This window comes from Mustelus asterias, chromosome 13 (assembly GCF_964213995.1).
Source record: "Mustelus asterias chromosome 13, sMusAst1.hap1.1, whole genome shotgun sequence".
In the NCBI taxonomy this organism is placed as follows: domain Eukaryota; kingdom Metazoa; phylum Chordata; class Chondrichthyes; order Carcharhiniformes; family Triakidae; genus Mustelus; species Mustelus asterias.
Window position 1 is genome coordinate 57,431,886 of NC_135813.1, and position 20,022 is coordinate 57,451,907.

At 47.0% G+C, this 20,022-nt stretch overlaps 1 protein-coding gene across 4 annotated transcripts in view; it reads right to left on the reverse strand.

The window, feature by feature from the left end:
* The window catches only part of depdc5 (DEP domain containing 5, GATOR1 subcomplex subunit), a 192,754-nt gene that overhangs the window by 21,881 nt on the left and 150,851 nt on the right, over positions 1-20,022 (reverse strand). For 2 of the 4 annotated variants that reach the window (XM_078226820.1, XM_078226819.1), the window contains exons 36-37: positions 17,790-18,014; positions 1,894-2,063 (exon numbers count right to left, since the gene is read on the reverse strand). In XM_078226820.1, coding sequence (XP_078082946.1) covers positions 1,894-2,063; positions 17,790-18,014 — 395 coding nt within the window. Of the gene's footprint in view, positions 1-1,893; positions 2,064-8,272; positions 8,653-17,789; positions 18,015-20,022 lie in introns of those variants that run through there. The other 2 variants (XM_078226821.1, XM_078226822.1) reach the window with 2 other exon arrangements.

The window sequence follows — 20,022 nt, forward strand, 5'->3', positions numbered from 1 at the left end:
CCTTAAACATTCACTCCCTCCGTCACTGCTGCACAGTAGCAGCAGTGTGTACCCTACAGCAACTCACCCAGGCTCCTTTTCTAGCACTTTCCAAACCCACAACCTCCAACATCTAGAGGAATAAGCAAAGTGAACAACATCACCTGCAAGGTCCCCTCTGAGCCACACACCACCCCAACTTGGAAATATATCACCATTCCTTCATGGACCGTCTCCGGGTCAAAAAGCTGGAGCTCTCTCCCTAATAGCACTGTGTAGGTACACATAGGTGTTTGAATTGAGTTATTATTGTCACATGTATTGGGATACAGATTTTTAAAATTCATTCATGGGACATGGGCGTCGCTGGCTGGCCAGCATTTATTGCCCATTCCTAGTTGCCCTTGAGAAGGTGGTGGTGAGCTGCCTTCTTGAATCGCTGCAGTCCATGTTCTGTGGGTTGACCCACAATGCCGTTAGGGAGGGAATTCCAGGATTTTGACCCAGCGACTGTGAAGGAACAGCGATATATTTCCAAGTCAGGATGGTGAGTGGCTTGGAGGGAAACTTGCAGGTGGTGGTGCTCCCATGTCTCCGCCCTTGTCCCTCTAGATAGAAGTGGTCGTAGGTTTGGAAGGTGCTGTCTAAGGATCTTTGGTGAATTGCTGCAGTGCATCTTGTAGATAGTACACACTGCTGCTATTGAGTGTTGGTTGTGGAGGGATTGAATGTTTGTAGATGTGGCGCCAATCAAGTGGGCTGCTTTGTCCTGGATGGTGTCGAGCTTCTTGAGTGTTGTTGGAGTATTGTTTCTTGCGCACTATACAGACAAAATATACTGTTCATAGACTATATAGGGGAGAAAGAAAGGAGGGGGTGCAGAATGTAGTGTTACAGTTACAGATAGGGTGTAGAGAAAAATCAGCATAATATGTGATGGGTCCATTCAACCAGTGAATCTATACCACATGGCTGCAGTGGTTCAGGAACGCAGCTGCTCACCACCTTCTGAAGGATAATTGGCGGTGGACAATAAAATGCTGACCTAGGCAGTGATGCCCACATCCTGTGACAGAAAGTGCACTGCAGAGGTTCCAGAGAGCGGCTCACTGTCTGCTTCAGGCTAATATCTGGATTGCATCAACATTTATACAGGTGGCACGAGCTAACCCAGCTGCTGCGATAGCAGCCCCAGGTAACGACAACCTATAAATGGAAATAATCTAAAGAGGGGCCACAAGTGATGATTTGAAGTGATGGGGTTTTAGCTATTTCCTTTGGCAGCTTGTTCCACTGTGAGCTTGTTCTTGTGATGGAAGATTGTTGATAGTGTCTTGGAAACAAGGGGTCGTTGCAGTTTGTGTGGGTGATACTTGATGTTTTCTCATTATTGGGAAGCAGCAGCGACTAGTTTCTGCAATTCCCAGCAGCCCATTCCATATTTTACAGAACATGCTCAGTCTGTTTCTCTCCCTCCTGATCTGAGATTTGACATTGCTGTATTTCCAACACTGATTTGTGCAAATGCGTACAGCGACTCTTTGGATCACTTCAACCGTATTTCTATCTCTTGCTATATAAGCTGCATACTCCAGGATTGGACGAACTTGTTAAACTATAACTCTGATACTTTGGTTGCAATACAAAGGATTCCTCCTCAGAAATCCAATACCTTCTCAAGGGATGGGCAATTAATAAAGGCCTTGCTACCAAAAACAAACACCAAAAATTAATTTAAAGAACGCGTTTCCTCATTGCCTAACTTAACATGGCCCAGGAAGTTTACAATTGGGTTGTAACTGGGTGTCAGGGAGCGGTGCAGATAGGAACGGCTGCGTTTACATTTGTATCTTTGGACAGACTGCAGTTTTCAGCCTTTCCTGTGATCGAACTGGATTGCTTATTCCCACCTACCATTTCAAAGAGCACAGCCGATGTTACAGCCATCCAGTGCAACTTGACTTCAAATGCAGCATTTATCGAGTAGTTCCCATGGTAATAGCAACTGCACCATTCAACACGGCCTGAGCGGTTATTCACATCCACATCCAGGGTCACCGTCTTCTGCTCAGGGACTGTGGCAGCTACAGGGGAAAAGGATCAGAAGGAAGCAGCAAAAAGTAATTAAAATGAAACTCAAATTTCACTACGTTCAGAGTACTACTTAGCAGCACTGCACGCGTCGCAGGGTTAGCAATACTGCACATGTCGCAGGGTTCGCAGCACTGCAACATGTCGCAGGGTTCGCAGCAGTGCACGCGTCGCAGGGTTCGCAGCAGTGCACGCGTCGCAGGGTTCGCAGCAGTGCACGCGTCGCAGGGTTAGCAGCACTGCACGCGTCGCAGGGTTCGCAGCAGTGCACGCGTCGCAGGATTAACAATAGTGCACACATTGCAGGGTTAGCAGCACTGCACACGTCGCAGGATTAGCAATACTGCACACGTCGCAGGATTAACAATACTGCACACGTCGCAGGATTAACAATACTGCACACGTCGCAGGATTAACAATACTGCACACGTCGCAGGATTAACAATACTGCACACGTCGCAGGATTAGCAATACTGCACACGTCGCAGGATTAGCAATACTGCACACGTTGCAGGGTTAGCAATACTGCACACGTCGCAGGGTTAGCAGCAGTGCACACGTTGCAGGATTAACAATACTGCACACGTCACAGGGTTAGCAATACTGCACACGTCGCAGGATTAACAATACTGCACACGTCGCAGGATTAACAATACTGCACACGTCGCAGGATTAACAATACTGCACACGTCACAGGGTTAACAATACTGCACACGTTGCAGGATTAACAATAGTGCACACGTCACAGGATTAACAATACTGCACACGTCGCAGGATTAACAATACTGCACACGTCACAGGGTTAGCAATACTGCACACGTCGCAGGATTAACAATACTGCACACGTCGCAGGATTAACAATACTGCACACGTCGCAGGATTAACAATACTGCACACGTCACAGGGTTAGCAATACTGCACACGTTGCAGGATTAACAATAGTGCACACGTCACAGGGTTAGCAATACTGCACACGTTGCAGGATTAACAATACTGCACACGTCACAGGGTTAGCAATACTGCACACGTTGCAGGATTAACAATACTGCACACGTCACAGGGTTAGCAATACTGCACACGTTGCAGGATTAACAATACTGCACACGTTGCAGGATTAACAATACTGCACACGTTGCAGGATTAACAATACTGCACACGTCACAGGGTTAGCAATACTGCACACGTTGCAGGATTAACAATACTGCACACGTTGCAGGATTAACAATAGTGCACACGTCGCAGGGTTAGCAACACTGCACACGTCGCAGGGTTAGCAATACTGCACACGTCTCAGGGTTAGCAGCACTGCACACGTCGCAGGGTTAGAACAAAGAACAAAGAACAGTACAGCACAGGAAACAGGCCCTTCGGCCCTCCAAGCCTGTGCTGCTCCTTGGTCCAACTAGACCAATCGTTTGTATCCCTCCATTCCCAGGCTGCTCATGTGACTATCCAGGCAAGTCTTAAACGATGTCAGCATGCCTGCCTCCACCACCCTACTTGGCAGCGCATTCCAGGCCCCCACCACCCTCTGTGTAAAAAACATCCCTCTAATATCTGAGTTATACTTCGCCCCTCTCACCTTGAGCCCGTGACCCCTCGTGATCGTCACTTCTGATCTGGGAAAAAGCTTCCCACTGTTCACCCTATCTATACCCTTCATAATCTTGTACACTTCTATTAGATCTCCCCTCATTCTCCGTCTTTCCAGGGAGAACAACCCCAGTTTACCCAATCTCTCCTCATAGCTAAGACCCTCCATACCAGGCAACATCCTGGAAAACCTTCTCTGCACTCTCTCCAAAGCCTCCACGTCCTTCTGGTAGTGCGGCGACCAGAACTGGTTAGCAGCACACGGGTTAGCAGCACTGCACACGTCGCAGGGTTAACAATACTGCACACGTCGCAGGGTTAACAATACTGCACACGTCGCAGGGTTAACAATACTGCACACGTCGCAGGGTTAACAATACTGCACACGTCGCAGGGTTAACAATACTGCACACGTCGCAGGGTTAACAATACTGCACACGTCGCAGGGTTAACAATACTGCACACGTCGCAGGGTTAACAATACTGCACACGTCGCAGGGTTAGCAATGTGGGAAAATCAAGGATGAGGCATAATCTTGAAATTAGAGTAAAGCCATTTCGGCAGGAAATCAGGCAGCAGATATTTTTTACACAGAACTTTAGAAATCTGGAACTTTCTTCCCCAAAAGGCTGCAAATGTTGGGGGTCAATTGAAACTTTTAAAATGAGATTTGTGTGAGGAATGGACAGCGGGAAAGTTTGAGAGAAAGCAACTCCAGTTAAATGGAGCTCAGGGACAGGTTCACCATTTCATGGGGATTTCTGCCATCCAATACACCAGCTCAGACCGGAAAAAAGTGTTTCCCAGAGTCTGACTTACCACCTCCTTAATCGAAATATACCTCGAAAGTCTAGTCAAAACAGTGAGGCACTTAGCTTATTTGCCTGGGTTACTTGAAAAGCCTGCTGGTTGTATGACAGGGCCTACTGATCAAATGATTCTACCTTGGCAGTGGGGCAGAAGATAGAGGGATTATTTTACCTAAAGCAGGACACACCAGAGTGGAAATGGTGTCGCACTTTCTTGCAGCATTTGAAGTAACTCTGGTCAGACCCGTTTACCTTAGTTTAGAATACAGCAGCTTTCTGACACAAATCAAATGTTATCTAATCAAGTGTTAACATGCTGGTCTTCAGAGGGATTCTAAAAACAAATGTGTGTTGGATCGAAGTATCTGTCTTAGACAGGGAGGGGTAGTGCTGTGACTCACCTGGCTTACATTACTGTTGGTGTAGCTATCAGACTGTATGGGTTAACTCAAGAGCAGAGCGAAAATGTGTTTGACAGACAATGAGAGCACTGAACCCAGGAAAGTACCCCTTCATTGTTCCAAATTAACAGCAGAAAGTGACAACAACCTGGGTTTATAAAGCATCTTCAACATTGTAACAGGTCACAGATTACTTTTGAGGCAGTGGACACAGTGGTATTATCACTGGACTAGTAATTCAGAGACCCAGGGTGATGCTCTGGGGACCCAGCTTCGAATCCCTGGCAGATGGTGAAATTTGAATTCAGGAAAAATCTTGAATTAAAAGTCTAAAGATGGCCATGAAACCATTGTCGATTGTCATAAAAAAAACCCATCTGGTTCACTAAAGTTTATAAGTTTAAGTTTATTTATTAGTGTCACAAGTTGGCTTACATTGACACTGCAATTAAGTTACTGTGAAAATCCCTTAGTCGCCACACTCCGGCGCCTGTTCGGGTACACAGAGAGAATTTAGCATGGCCAATGCACCTAACCAGCACGTCTTTCAGACTGCGGGAGAAAACCGGAGCAGCCGGAGGAAGCCCACGCAGACACAGGGAGAATGTGCCTACCACTGTGCCGCCATGCCACCCCTATTGTCCTTTAGGGAAGGAAATCTGCCGCCCTTACCTGGTCTGGCCTACATGTGACTCCAAAGCCACAGCAATGTAGCTGACTCTTAAAACGCCCTTTGAAATGGCCTGGCAAGCCATTCCGTTCAGGGAAATGAGGGATGAGCAACAAATGCTGACCCAGCGATTCCTATGAACAAGTACAGTTTTTGGGTCCTCACTGGCAAAATGCTGAGGTCAGTTTGCTTTGGTTCCCGACCGGTTACAATCGAAAAGAAAAGGCAGAAAAACAGCTTAGGAATAAAGCGAAAAGCAGAGTGCGCCTCTGCAGCACAGGGTAGATAATTACTGGGTACAAGACTGAATAAAAGAAGATGATGGAAGTGATCATTATCTCTCTGGTAAATTCATCCCCATCTGCACAAAGCTGTAATTTGTTGTCCCAGCTGTAGGTGGTAAGAGGCTCTTTGTGGCGGGAGCTCTGCTTCACTGGCTGCTGACAGAGCAGGCTGGCTTTCTGAGGACCCTCTCACACAAGCACTTTGCAGCTTCTGCTTCTTCTTGTGACGATGGTGCCGATTCCTGCAGGGCTACAGTCCGGGGCACCAGCAGCACAGCACCACCTCATCCTATCAGCTTACGTGTAGCCTAAACTCAGAACCATAGAGAGATTACGGTGCAGAAAGAGGCCATTCATCCCATCGCGTCTGCGCCAGCCAAAAAGACAAAAAAGAAATCCATTTTCCAGTCTGTAGCCTTGCAGCTTCCAGCATTTCAGACACTGATCCAAGAACCTTTTAAATGAGTTGAGAGTTTCAGCCTCAATCACCAACTTGGGCAGCGAATTCCAGACACCCACCACCCTCTGGGTGAAAAAGATTTTCCTCATATCCCCTCTGATCTTTCTTTGTCGCCTGGTAATTTACCCCTTGCTAGGAGAAACAAGCCTTTTCTGTGTATTCTATCGGGCCCTTCATCATTTTGTACACGTCAATTAGGTCACCCCTCAGCCACCTCTGTTCGAAGTAAAACAACTCACCTGAAGAAGGAGTGACACTCCAAAAGCTTGTGCTACCAAATAAACCTGTTGGACTTTAACCTGGTGTTGTGAGACTTCTTACTGTGCTTACCTCAGTCCAACGCCGGCATCTCCACATCATGGCTAAGAAAAAGACGAACATCTCGCCAAGGCCATCTCCACACCCCCACTTCTTGCCTTCAAACAACCGCACAATCTCAGACCATTGTCCGCAGCAAACTACCCAGCCTTCAGGAGAACAGTGACCACGACACCACACAACCCTGCCACAGCAACCTCTGCAAGACGTGCCGGATCATCGACACGGATGCCATCATCTCACGTGAGAACACCATCCACCAGGTACACGGTACATACACTTGCAACTCGGCCAAAGTTGTCTACCTGGTACGCTGCAGGAAAGGATGTCCCGAGGCATGGTACATTGGGGAGACCATGCAGACGCTACGACAACGGATGAATGAACACCGCTCGACAATCACCAGGCAAGACTGTTCTCTTCCTGTTGGGGAACACTTCAGTGGTCACGGGCATTCAGCCTCTGATCTTCGGGTAAGCGTTCTCCAAGGCGGCCTTCACGACACACGACAGCGCAGAGTCGCTGAGCAGAGACTGATAGCCAAGTTCCGCACACATGAGGACAGGATCTTGGGTTCATGTCACACAATCTGTGACCCCCACGACTTGCCTGGGCTTACAAAATCTCACTAACTGTCCTGGCTGGAGGCAATACACACCTCTTTAACCTGTGCTTAACCCTCTCCCACTCACATTGTGACTTGATTACCTGTAAAGACTCGCATTCCAACCATTATTTTGTAAATTGAGTTTGTGTCTTTATATGTCCTGTTTGTGAACAGAACTCCCACTCACCTGATGAAGGAGCAGCGCTCCGAAAGCTAGTGGCTTGTGCTACCTAATAAACCTGTTGGACTTTAACCTGGTGTTGTGAGACTTCTTACTAAGTAAAACAACCCCAGCCTACCCAATCTCTCCTCATAGCTGCAATTTTCATGTCTTTGCCACATTCTTGTAAACCTCCTCTCCACTCTCTCCAGAGCAATCATGTCCATCCTGTAACGTGGTGACCAGAACTGCACACAAAATTCCAGCAGTTTACAACGGTTTCATCATTACATCCTGGCTTTTGCATTCAATAAAGGAAAGCATTCCATATGCTTTCTTTATTATCCACCTGTCCTGTCTCCTTTAAGCACCAGTGAACATGCACCCCAAAGTCTATCACTTTGCAACCCCTCTCAATATCTGCCTATTGAATCTTCCCTTGCTTTGTTTGCCCTCCCCCAATCCATCACCCCTCGCATGTTTCCTGATTGAATTCCATTCTCTGTCCACTCAGCCAGACCATGGATATAATTCTGGAGTTGACAATAATCCTCTTCAATATCAACGATACAGCCAGTTTTTGTGTCAAGCACATTTCCCAATCGTGCCACCCATATTTAAGTCCAAATTATTAATATATACAACAAACAGCAAGGGCCCCAACACTAAGCCCTGTGGAACACCACTGCAAATTGTTTCCGTTCATAAAAACATCCATCAACCTGAAATTTCTATCCTGTCACTGATCCAACCTGCCATCTTACCCTGTATCGCACTTTTTTGACCAGTCTGGCATGTGGAACCTTATTGAAATCCATATAGACAACATCCACCACACTACCCTCATCAATCCTTCTCGGTGCTTGAAGTGTGGCCTGATATTCCAGCAGAGTGGGAGTTTTGATACTGTCCTCATCCAGTGCACCAGATGGACACTGGGGCTTCCACTTCGGTCACTACGCAGTGTTTTCCCCTCTGTACGAGAACGCAAAGGTCAACTGTAGAGTTTTGACCGAGATCAGTTAATTCAGTGCAGATCAGGGCGCTCTGATGAAGGGTCATCCAGACCCGAAACGTTGGCTCTATTCTCTCTCCACAGACGCTGTCAGACTTGCTGAGATTTTCCAGCATTTTCTGTTTTTGTTTCAGATTCCAGCATCCGCAGTATTTCACTTTCATGAGGGAACTTTGGGCCTGGGTGGTGTTGTTTTATACGAAGTGGTGCCTTCATTTGCTAGTTGCTACATTCCATTAGATGGAGCTGGGTTTTAACATCATTCTACAGGTGGAAGAAAGCGCGATGCATTACTGAGCGCAAATTGTAAAAATCAACTACCGAGACTTTCACCTCTAAATCCCACCCGCAACAATCAAAGCAGTTTTCTCATCCTCCATGCTTGGAAAATGACAATGTTTTTTGCAGTTTTGTGGAATTCCAGGCTCACAAACACGAGGCCTGAGCTGCCAAGCAGACACTGCTTCATGTTAGAAGTCTCCTTCAATGACAGCAAGTTGTGTCCCAAATCTTTGACCTCACTAGCCTGGTGCCTTTAACTGGAACTTGGAGTAGGGAGCAGTCACCTGATTCTGGGGACACCGAGATGCATCTTTCCTCTGACACTAATTCCACTCTCCAGGGAAACACTTTTATTTATTAGTGTCACTAGTAGGCTTACATTAACACTGCAATGAAGTTACTGTGAAAATCCCCTAGTCGCCACACTCCAGCACTGAGGGAGAATTTAGCATGACCAATGCACCTAACCAGCACGTCTTTCAGAGTGTGGCAGGCCTCACAGTGCCAGGGACCCGGGTTCAATTCCAGCCTTGGGTGACTGTTTGCGCAGAGTTTGCACGTTCTCCCCGTGTCTGCGTGGGTTTCCTCCAGGTGCTCCAGCTGCCTCCCACAGTCCAATGATGTGTAGGTTAGGTTGATTGGCCATGCTAAATTGCCCCTTCGTGTCGGGGGACTAGCTAGGGTAAATACGTGGGGTAAAAATGGGGATTGGGCCTGGGTGGGACAGTTGTCAGTGCAGGCTCGATGGGCCAAATGGCCTCCTTCTGCACTGTAGGGATTCTATGATGATCAATGCAGATCCTCCCAGTACCCATAGGGCAGAGCGTGAGTCACAACCACTGCAGCACGGCTCAAGTTAAAACACACCATGTTTAGGATCTTGCCGTGGGATGTACTCTGTGGCAAATCCTTGATTTGAGGCACTACCCGAGAGAGAGAGAGAGAGACAGTGATACCAGGTATTATCCTGCAGATTAACAGGCCCTTAACTGTGGATTGAGATAGCCCCTCGGTCACTAAAGTGTGCACAGCTTTTAACAGGTAATCAATAATGTGCTGGACATTTCCTACAATTCTGCACCCTTCCCAATGTAACAGAGCAGTGACAAATGGGACTGTACCCACCCTCCCCTCCCACTGATCAGCTGAACTCAGGTATCAGAGGAGGGACTGTGTCATCCTGCACATTAGGGATAGGGAGGAACATCAGGAGAGCTCTTCTCTCAGCTTCAAGTCTTCAGTCAAGCACTGAAGCAAACCCCCCACCTGTAAAAGGCGAGTAGGGCTGTGATAATCCAAGGGGAGGGACGCAAACCAACTGCAAAACATGGCAATAATTATCACAATGTATTTCCACCTTCAATTCTTTACCCCCTTCTCTGGACAGCCCTAAGTTGGAACAACTGGCTCAATAAATGGCTTTGGTGAACCACTGGACACATGGCCCTTCCAGGCAGCTGCCAGAATGTTTGACTGCACTGTGCAAACAAGTCTGATTCCATCCTCACCAAATACCCACACTGCCCAGCACGAGGTCACTGGATGGCAATCAGTAACAGTCAGTGTGAATCCTCCACCCCTGTCAAAATCGGCAAATTCAATACAGAGTGTGGTGGGGCCTTCCCAACCTACGGAACTTAGCACTGTGTCGCCTATCTCACAAGATCTTTAAAGTCTTTACCAAGTCAAGTTCATAGAATCATAGGATCTACAGTGCAGAAGGAGGCCATTCAGTCCATCGAGTCCGCACCGACCACAATCCCATCCAGGCCCTATCCCCACAACCCCATGCATTTACCCTAGCTAGTCCCCCTGACATTAATGGACAATTTAGCATGGCCAATTCACCTAACCAGCACATCTTTGGGCTGTGGGAGGAAACCGAAGCACCCGGAAGAACCCGCGCAGACACGGGGAGAATGTGCAAACTCCACACAGACAGTGACCCGAGGCCGGAATTGAACCTGGGACCCTGGCACTGAGATAGCAGTGCTAATCACTGTGCCACCGTGCTGCACCGTTGTGCCAATGTACCCCCCAGATTAACCACATTAAAGAGGGGAGGAGGTCATGCAGGATAATCTAATGGGACAGGTTACCGGTGTGGGATTCCTTAGATCACAGTGAGTTGTTTGAGCTTGTTCCTGAGCTCCAGTTACGCATGCAGTTCCACATCACAGGCTCAGCAAATGGACTCGGTCAATGATACCCAAGAGAGGAACCAATGAGATCATGTGGACAGGGTGGAGATTTAGCAAAAGCTTCATGGACATTAGCCACTAACCAGAAGTCAGAATGTGAATGGATACAGTACGTTAGCCTGAAAGCTCAGCATAAAACAGCCGGAACGGATTTCAGCAGCTGCAAGCTGCACCGTCATGGAAACAATGCAGAGTTGTGTCAGAATAAGCATTTCTTGGGTGCTCGTGGTTAGTAAAGCTTACTGGGTGGAAATTGGCAGAAGAAATTTGCCAATTCTGTGAAGTCTGTTTCAACAGGCAGTCCTTGTTTGGTGAATAAGTTGTGCCCTCAGTTATGAATGAAATAACCTATCACATGCCTCCCTCTGTGAAGTAACAGGGTTTTAGGGCTCTGGATGGTTATTTATTCTCACCCAATCTCCAGTTACACCCTGGCTTTCTGAACACAGTGGCGTCACAAACCCCGGTCAGAATGGAGATAATTGGGTCATTCCCCTGTCACTCACAAACTGGAGGCAGGTCTGCTGTAAATCACTCCGATTGGTTTTACATACCTAACCCATGTGACTATCCTCCACTCACTGCACTTGGTGCTGCTCCGAAATCAGGAATCAGAGAATCCCTTCAGTGCAGAAGCAGGCCATTCGGCCCAACGGATCTGCACTGACTCTCTGATGGAGCATCTGACCCAGACCCTTTCCATGTAGCCCTACGTATTTACCCCGCTAATCCACCCCTCCTACACATCTCTAGATGCTAAGCGGCAATTTATCATGACAAATCCAGCTAACACTTGTCCCTTGGAGAGCACGTCTTTGGACTGTGGGAGGAAATCAGAGAGCCCGGAGGAAACCCACACAGACACAAAGAGAACGTGCAGACTCCGTACAGACAGTGACCCAAGCCGGGAATCGAACCCGGGTCCCTGGCACTGTGAGGCAGCAGTGCTAACCACTGTGAGGCAGCAGTGTTAACCACTGTGAGGCAGCAGTGTTAACCACTGTGAGGCAGCAGTGTTAACCACTGTGCCACCGTGCCGTCTTGGAGGCTCCACCTGCTTTAGTTTCAGTTATGAGCTTGGAGATTTTGTAAAATTAAAACCATCGATTCCAGGTAATTGGCTTGACTCAATGTTATCAAGACCCATTCCGTTTTAGAAATTTTATCTGGATAAACATTTCCTGCACCATGAATGATTTTAATTATCCCGATAGCCCTGGGGCATGGAAGCAGCAGCTTGGACAGCCTGTTATTGCTTTTTAAACAGTTAGTCAATCCATCATACCCCTGACAGGATCAGGCCTCTCCTCAGACTGTGCTTCAGTCAGTGAAAGGACTTCCTTCAAAGAAAGGAAAGATAGATTATGAAACTAAACTAGCTCTAAATATAAAAAATAATAGTAAAAGTTTTTACAAATATATAAAAAGGAACAGAGTGGCTAGAGTGAATGTTGAACCCTTGGAGGACGAGAGGGGAGGATTTAATAGTGGAAAACGAGGAAATGGCTGAGACTTTAAATAGGTTTTTTGTGTCGGTCTTCATGGTGGAAGACTCAAATAGTTTACCGAATATTAACAATCAAGTGTTGGTAGGAGGAGAGGTACTCAATACAATTATTGTTACTAGAGAGGCAGTGCTTGGTAGACTAACGGGACTGAAGGTAGACAAGTCCCCGGGCCCGGATGGAATGCATTCCAGGGTACTGAAAGAAATGTCAGAGGTAATTGCGGATGCGTTAGTGGTTATTTATCAAAATTCACTGGACTCTGGGGTAGTGCCGGCTGATTGGAAAACGGCTACTGTTACGCCACTGTTTAAAAAAGGAAGTAGACAAAAGGCGGGTAACTACAGGCCGGTAACTACAGGCCGGTTAGCTTAACGTCTGTAGTTGGGAAAATGCTGGAATCCATCATTAAAGAAGAAATAGCAGACCATCTGGATAAGAATGGTTCGATCAAGCAGACGCAGCATGGATTCATGAGGGGAAAGTCGTGTTTGACGAACTTACTGGATTTTTATGAAGATGTGACTAGTGCGGTTGACGGAGGGGAACCGGTGGATGTGGTGTTTTTGGATTTCCAAAAGGCGTTCGATAAGGTGCCTCACAAAAGGTTGCTGCAGAAGATTGGGGTACACGGAGTTGGGGGTAGGGTGTTAGCGTGGATTGGGGATTGGCTATCCAACAGGAAGCAGAGAGTTGGAATAAATGGGTGCTTTTCTGGTTGGCAGGTGGTGACTAGTGGCGTGCCGCAGGGATCGGTACTGGGGCCTCAACTGTTTACTATTTACATAGACGATCTGGAGGAGGGGACTGAGTGTAGGGTAACAAAGTTTGCTGACGACACGAAGATAAGTGGGAAAGTGAATTGCGTGGAGGAAGCGGAAGGTCTGCAGAGAGATTTGAATAGGCTGAGTGAGTGGGCAAGGATCTGGCAGATGGAGTATAACGTTGACAAATGTGAGGTTATTCACTTTGGAAGAAATAATAGCAAATTGGATTATTATTTAAATGGAAAAAAATTACAACATGCTCCTGTGCAAAGGGTCCTGGGGGTCCTTGTGCATGAGTCGCAAAAACTCAGTCTGCAGGTACAACAGGTGATCAAGAAGGCAAATGGGATGTTGGCATTTATCGCAAGGGGGATAGAATATAAAAGCAGAGAAGTCTTGCTGCATCTGTACAAGGCGTTGGTGAGGCCGCAGCTGGAATACTGTGTGCAGTTTTGGTCCCCTTATTTGCGAAAGGATATATTGGACTTGGAGGGAGTGCAGAGTAGGTTCACCAGGTTGATACCGGAGAACATAGAACATAGAACATTACAGCGCAGAACAGGCCCTTCGGCCCACGATGTTGCACCGACCAGTTAAAAAAAAACTGTGACCCTCCAACCTAAACCAATTTCTTTTCGTCCATGAACCTATCTACGGATCTCTTAAACGCCCCCAAACTAGGCGCATTTACTACTGATGCTGGCAGGGCATTCCAATCCCTCACCACCCTCTGGGTAAAGAACCTACCCCTGACATCGGTTCTATAACTACCCCCCCTCAATTTAAAGCCATGCCCCCTCGTGCTGGATTTCTCCATCAGAGGAAAAAGGCTATCACTATCCACCCTATCTAAACCTCTAATCATCTTATATGTTTCAATAAGATCCCCTCTTAGCCGCCGCCTTTCCAGCGAAAACAATCCCAAATCCCTCAGCCTCTCCTCATAGGATCTCCCCTCCATACCAGGCAACATCCTGGTAAACCTCCTCTGCACCCTCTCCAAAGCCTCCACATCCTTCCTGTAATGTGGGGACCAGAACTGCACACAGTACTCCAAGTGCGGCCGCACCAGAGTTGTGTACAGTTGCAACATAACGCTACGACTCCTAAATTCAATCCCCCTACCAATAAACGCCAAGACACCATATGCCTTCTTAACAACCTTATCTACTTGATTCCCAACTTTCAGGGATCTATGCACACATACACCTAGATCCCTCTGCTCCTCCACACTATTCAAAGTCCTCCCGTTAGCCCTATACTCAACACATCTGTTATTCCTACCAAAGTGAATTACCTCACACTTCTCCGCATTAAACTCCATCTGCCACCTCTCGGCCCAACTTTGCAACCTGTCTAAGTCTTCCTGCAAACTACGACACCCTTCCTCACTGTCTACCACACCACCGACTTTGGTGTCATCAGCAAATTTGCTAATCCACCCAACTATACCCTCATCCAGATCATTAATAAATATTACAAACAGCAGTGGCCCCAAAACAGATCCCTGAGGTACACCACTTGTAACCGCACTCCATGATGAATATTTACTATCAACCACCACCCTCTGTTTCCTATCCGCTAGCCAATTCCTGATCCAATTTCCTAGATCACCCCCAATCCCATACATCTGTATTTTCTGCAGAAGCCTACCATGGTGAACCTTATCAAACGCCTTACTAAAATCCATATATACCACGTCCACTGCCTTGCCCCCATCCACCTCCTTGGTCACTTTCTCAAAAAACTCAATAAGGTTAGGAGATGAGGGGTGTAGATTATAAGAGATTGAGCAGATTAGGTTTGTACTCGTTGGAGTTTAGAAGGCTGAGGGGGGATCTTATAGAGACCTATAAGATAATGAAGGGGCTGGATAGGGTAGAAGTGGAGAGATTCTTTCCACTTAGAAAGGAAACCAGAATTAGAGGGCACAGCCTCAAAATAAAGGGGGGTCAGTTTAGGACAGAGTTGAGGAGGAACTTCTTCTCTCAGAGGGTGGTGAATCTCTGCCCACTGAAGTGGTGGAGGCTACCTCGCTGAATATGTTTAAATCACGGATAGATGGATTTCTGATCGGTAAGGGAATTAAGGGTTATGGGGAGCAGGCGGGTAAGTGGAACTGATTCACTTCAGATCAGCCATGATCATATTGAATGGCGGGGCAGGCTTGAGGGGCTAGATGGCCTACTCCTGCTCCTATTTCTTATGTTCTCATGCTCCCATATCCAAACTTTAATGAGAACGATCAGGTTTTCCCTGGTGGCCGAGTGGTTAGGATTCGGTGCTCTCACTGCTGTGCCCAGGTTCGGTTCCCCATCAGGGAAGGTGTATTTGGATGGTGGTTAGCACTGCTACCTCACAGCGCCAGGGACTCGGGTTCAATTCTGGCCTTGGGTCACTGTCTATGCGGAGTCTGCATGTTCTCCCGTGTCTGCGTGGGTTTTGGCCGGGTGCTCCGGTTTCCTCCCAGTCTAAAGATGTAGAAGTTAGGTTGATTGGCCATGCTATTGCCCCTTGGTGTCAGGGGGACTAGCAGGATAAATATGAGGGATTACGGTGGTAGGGCCTGGGTGGGATTGTTGTTGGTGCAGACTCAATGGGCCGAATGGCCTCCTTCTGCACTGTAGGGATTCTATGATTGATTCTATGATTAAACTGGATCGAAAAACATTCTAATTAAAGTTAAAGCAAAAGGGAAGAATTAGAGAGTGGAAAGGAGACGGCAAAATAAATTAAAATATTTTTCATTGTTGAGTTTGAAGGTTATTAAATATGCCATTGGCAGTCTGAGATTTTGAAAAGCTGCTATTAGTTTAACAATGAAGCCATCAGATTGTGGTTAAGAACCCAACTGGTTTACTAATGTCCTTCAGGAAAGGAAACTTGGCATCCATGTTGGACCTGGCTTCGATGTGACCTCAGACCCACACCAATATGGCCGACACTTCACTGCCTTCTGAGGGGCCTCACAAATCACACTGCTGCTTCAAACTACTACAGATACTGCAGTGAAAGTGGCAGCCTTCTCAGGTCAACCAAAAGCGGGCAGCGATGCCCACATCCCACCAATTAATTTAAAACAAAAAGCCTAGGTAATGTTAGTGTTTTCATTACAAGGTGAACACAAGATGCTTGGTTCCTTTAATTGTGAAGGACAAGATCCGGTACTCTCTGTTCAAAGCACCGCTGACCTTCGCAGCTACCACAGTCGGGTAAACGAAGGGGGAGGGAGCCACTGTATGTCTTGGGACGGTGATGGCTTAGTGGTATTATTGGTAGGCTATTAATCCAGAAACTCAGCCAATGTTCTAGGGACCTGGGTTCGAATCCCGCCACGGCAAGTGGTGGAATTTGAATTCAATAAAAAATATCTAGAATTAAGGATCTACTGATGACCATGAAGCCATTGTTCATTGTTGGAAGAACCCATCTAGTTCACTAATGTCCTTTAGAGAAGGAAATCTGCCGTCCTTACCCGGTCTGGCCAACCTGTGACTCCAGAGCAACAGCAATGTGGTTGACTCTCAACTGCCCTCTGAAATGGCCTAGCAAGCCACTCAGTTCAAGAGCAACTAGGGATGGGCAATAAATGCTGGGGCCCATGTCCCATGAATAAATAAAAAATGTCGACGGGAGTCTGAACTTTAGCCTCTTCTGCACTGACGTGGAACCACTCGATGATAGAACATTCGGCTTCAGAGCGGCCAACTATGTGTATGGGACACCATGGCTCATCTGGAGTCTGGTGACCTGGTTTGAAATGATAGCCTCTATCCTCTATGAAATCTAGGACACTGGCAGCGCCTCTGATAAGCAGCAGAGAAAGGGAGGGGAGCTAATAGGTCTGAGCTTATAGGTTGGGGAACAAAAATGAATAAAATTTATATTGATAACATTTCATTTCTGTGAGAAAGATGATGGGATGTGGAGGCATAATTTAAACAGAAAGTACAGCATCCTGCCTCCCGCAGAGATTCTCCCTCTTTAAATAAACCAAGCAACTATGTACCCCAAGTGTTGCCTCCTACATAGAAACTAGAAGCAGGAGGAGGCCATTCGGCCCTTCGAGCCTACTCTACCATTCATTTTGATCACGGCTGATCATCAAATTCAATTTCCTGACTCCCCCCACCCCCCGACCTTACCCCAACATCCCATGATCCCTTTATCCCCAAGAGCTATGTCTAATTTCTTCTTGAAATCAGACAATGTTTTGGCCTCAACTACTTTCTGTGGTAGTAAATTCCACACATTCACCACCCTCTGGGTGAAGAGATTTCTCCTCGCCTCATTTCTAAAAGGTTTACCCCTTCTCCTCAAACTATGACCCCTAGTTCTGGACTCCCCCACCATCGGGAACATTCTTTCTGAATCTACCCTGTCTAATTTTATCAGTTTCTATGAGATCCCCTCTCAGTCTGTGTGAAGTCACTATGGTATGGTATGGGTTCTAAATTCAGCAAGCTATGATAAAACAAGGGATTTCTGCCTTGTGAAGCAAACACAGAATAGATAAACACAGGCAAATGAATGGTTTGAGCAGCTGATGAGGAGAACGGGGGCGGGGGCGGAAGGCAAATGGCTGCTGTCCACATGAACTCATTCCCTTGGAGACCGCTGCCCCGCTGTCTGTGGTGTGCATCTACCTAGTAAGGCAGCAGCTTGACTCCGTCCTCCAAAACTGCGGCTGAAGGAACTGTGCCTACTTGCATAGGACGCGGGCCTACTGGGTAACCATGGCAACAGGAAGGCCGGAATGTCAACGTGAAGCCTCTCTTCCGTGAGGAAAGCCACCTCAAACCACTTGCGCTGGAACGCAGCCAGGTCGTCCATCGTCGATGTATACCAGATCGTGGAAGACTGCAAACTTCCTGTAAGTGGGAGGATGGGAAGAGAGTCACTTTCAAACAGTTTAGCGAGCAGCCATTTTATACAGGAATTAGTCATTCTCTCAATCAGCGTCACACCACCTCGATTTGATTTATTGTCACATGTATTAATATATAGTGAAAAGTATTGTTTCTTGCGCTCTATCCAGGCAGAGCATACCGGTTCATAGAGAAGGAAAAGGAGAGAGTGCAGAATGTAGTGTTACAGTCATAGCTAGGATAAAGATCAACTTAATGCGAGATAGGCCCATTCAAAAGTCTGATGGCAGCAGGGAAGAAGCTGTTCTTGAGTCGGTTGGTACATGACCGCAGACTTTTGTATCTTTTTCCGGATGGAAGAAGGTGGAAGAGAGAATGTCTGGGGTGCGTGGGGTCCTTAATTATGCTGGCTGCTTTTCTGTGGCACCGGGAAGTGTAGACAGTGTCAAGGGATGGGAGGCTGGTTTGCGTGATGGACTGGGCTTCATTCACTACCCTTTGAAGTTTATTGCGGTCTTGGGCAGAGCAGGAGCCATACCAAGCTGTGATACAACCAGAAAGAATGCTTTCTATGGTGCATCTGTAAAAGTTGGTGAGAGTCGTAGCTGACTTGCAAAATTTCCTTAGTCTTCTGAGAAAGTAGAGGCGTTGGTGGGCTTTCTTAACTATAGTGTCGGCATGGGGGGACCAGGATAGGTTGTTGGTGATCTGGACACCTAAAAACTTGAAGCTCTCGACTCTTTCTACTTCGTCCCCATTGATGTAGACAGGGGCGTGTTCTCCACTGCACTTCCTGAAGTCGATGACTATCTCCTTCGTTTTGTTGACATTGAGGGAGAGATTATTGTTGCCGCACCAGTTCACCAGATTTTCTATCTCATTCCTGCACTCTGTCTTGTCATTGTTTGAGATCTGACCCACTACGGTGATGTCATCAGCAAACTTGAAAATCGAATTGGAGGGGAATTTGGCCACACAGTCATAGGTGTATAAGGAGTATAGTCGGGGGTTGAGAACACAGCCTTGTGGGGTACTGGTGTTGAGGATGATCATGGATGAGGTGTTGCCCATCCTTACTGAGTGTGGTCTGTGGGTTAGGAAGTTCAGGATCCAGTCGCAGAGGGAGGTGCCGAGCCCAAGATGTTGAAGTTTGGACCTGGGGCAGCAGTTCTACCCAAAGAAATAAGAAAAAGTTTGGGAATTTACCCAGACGGAGAAACAACAAACAAACAAGCATGCCACAGGATCTCTTCACATCCATCTCATTTGATGGACAGCACCTCTGGTACTGCAGCAGTACCTCATCATTGCACTGGAGAGCAATCTGGATTCTGTCTGCTCCAGCCTCTAGAACGGGATTTGAACTCAAACACCTTCTGACTCCAGCAAAGGTATGACTTACCAGGTCACGGTCGACCTCCTTTAAATAAGTCCTATCGCACGTCAAGAAAAGCAAAGATTAAAGGGAGGTGGCACCAGATATTAACTGCTCCCAAAAGCGATAAAAAAAACACATTCAACTTTAGCAATACCAACAGGGGTCTGGAAATCTGACCAACACAAAGTCATTCTGATAAAGTCCCCTTCTTTCATGGAGTCCAAGTGATGAAATGGGGCGATTCGGGTAGCCCATCATACAACCCATGCACCCTGGACATTCTCTCTTCTACCTTCTTTCATTGGGAAAAAGATACAAAAGTCTGAGGTGACGTTCCAACCAACTCAAGAGCAGCTTCTTCCCTGGTGCCATCAGACTTTTGAATGGACCTACCTCACACTACGCTGATCTTTCCCTACACCTTAACTATGACTGCAACACTACATTCTGCACTCTCTCGTTTCCTTCTCTATGAACGGTATGTTTTGTCTGTATAGCGCGCAAGAAACAACACTTTTCACTGTATGTTAATACATGTGACAATAATAAATCAAATCAAATCAACATCACATCTGGCTGCTCCAGAAACAAAATCTGAAAACCCGAGCGTGGATCAAGCTTTGTGTGTTTCTG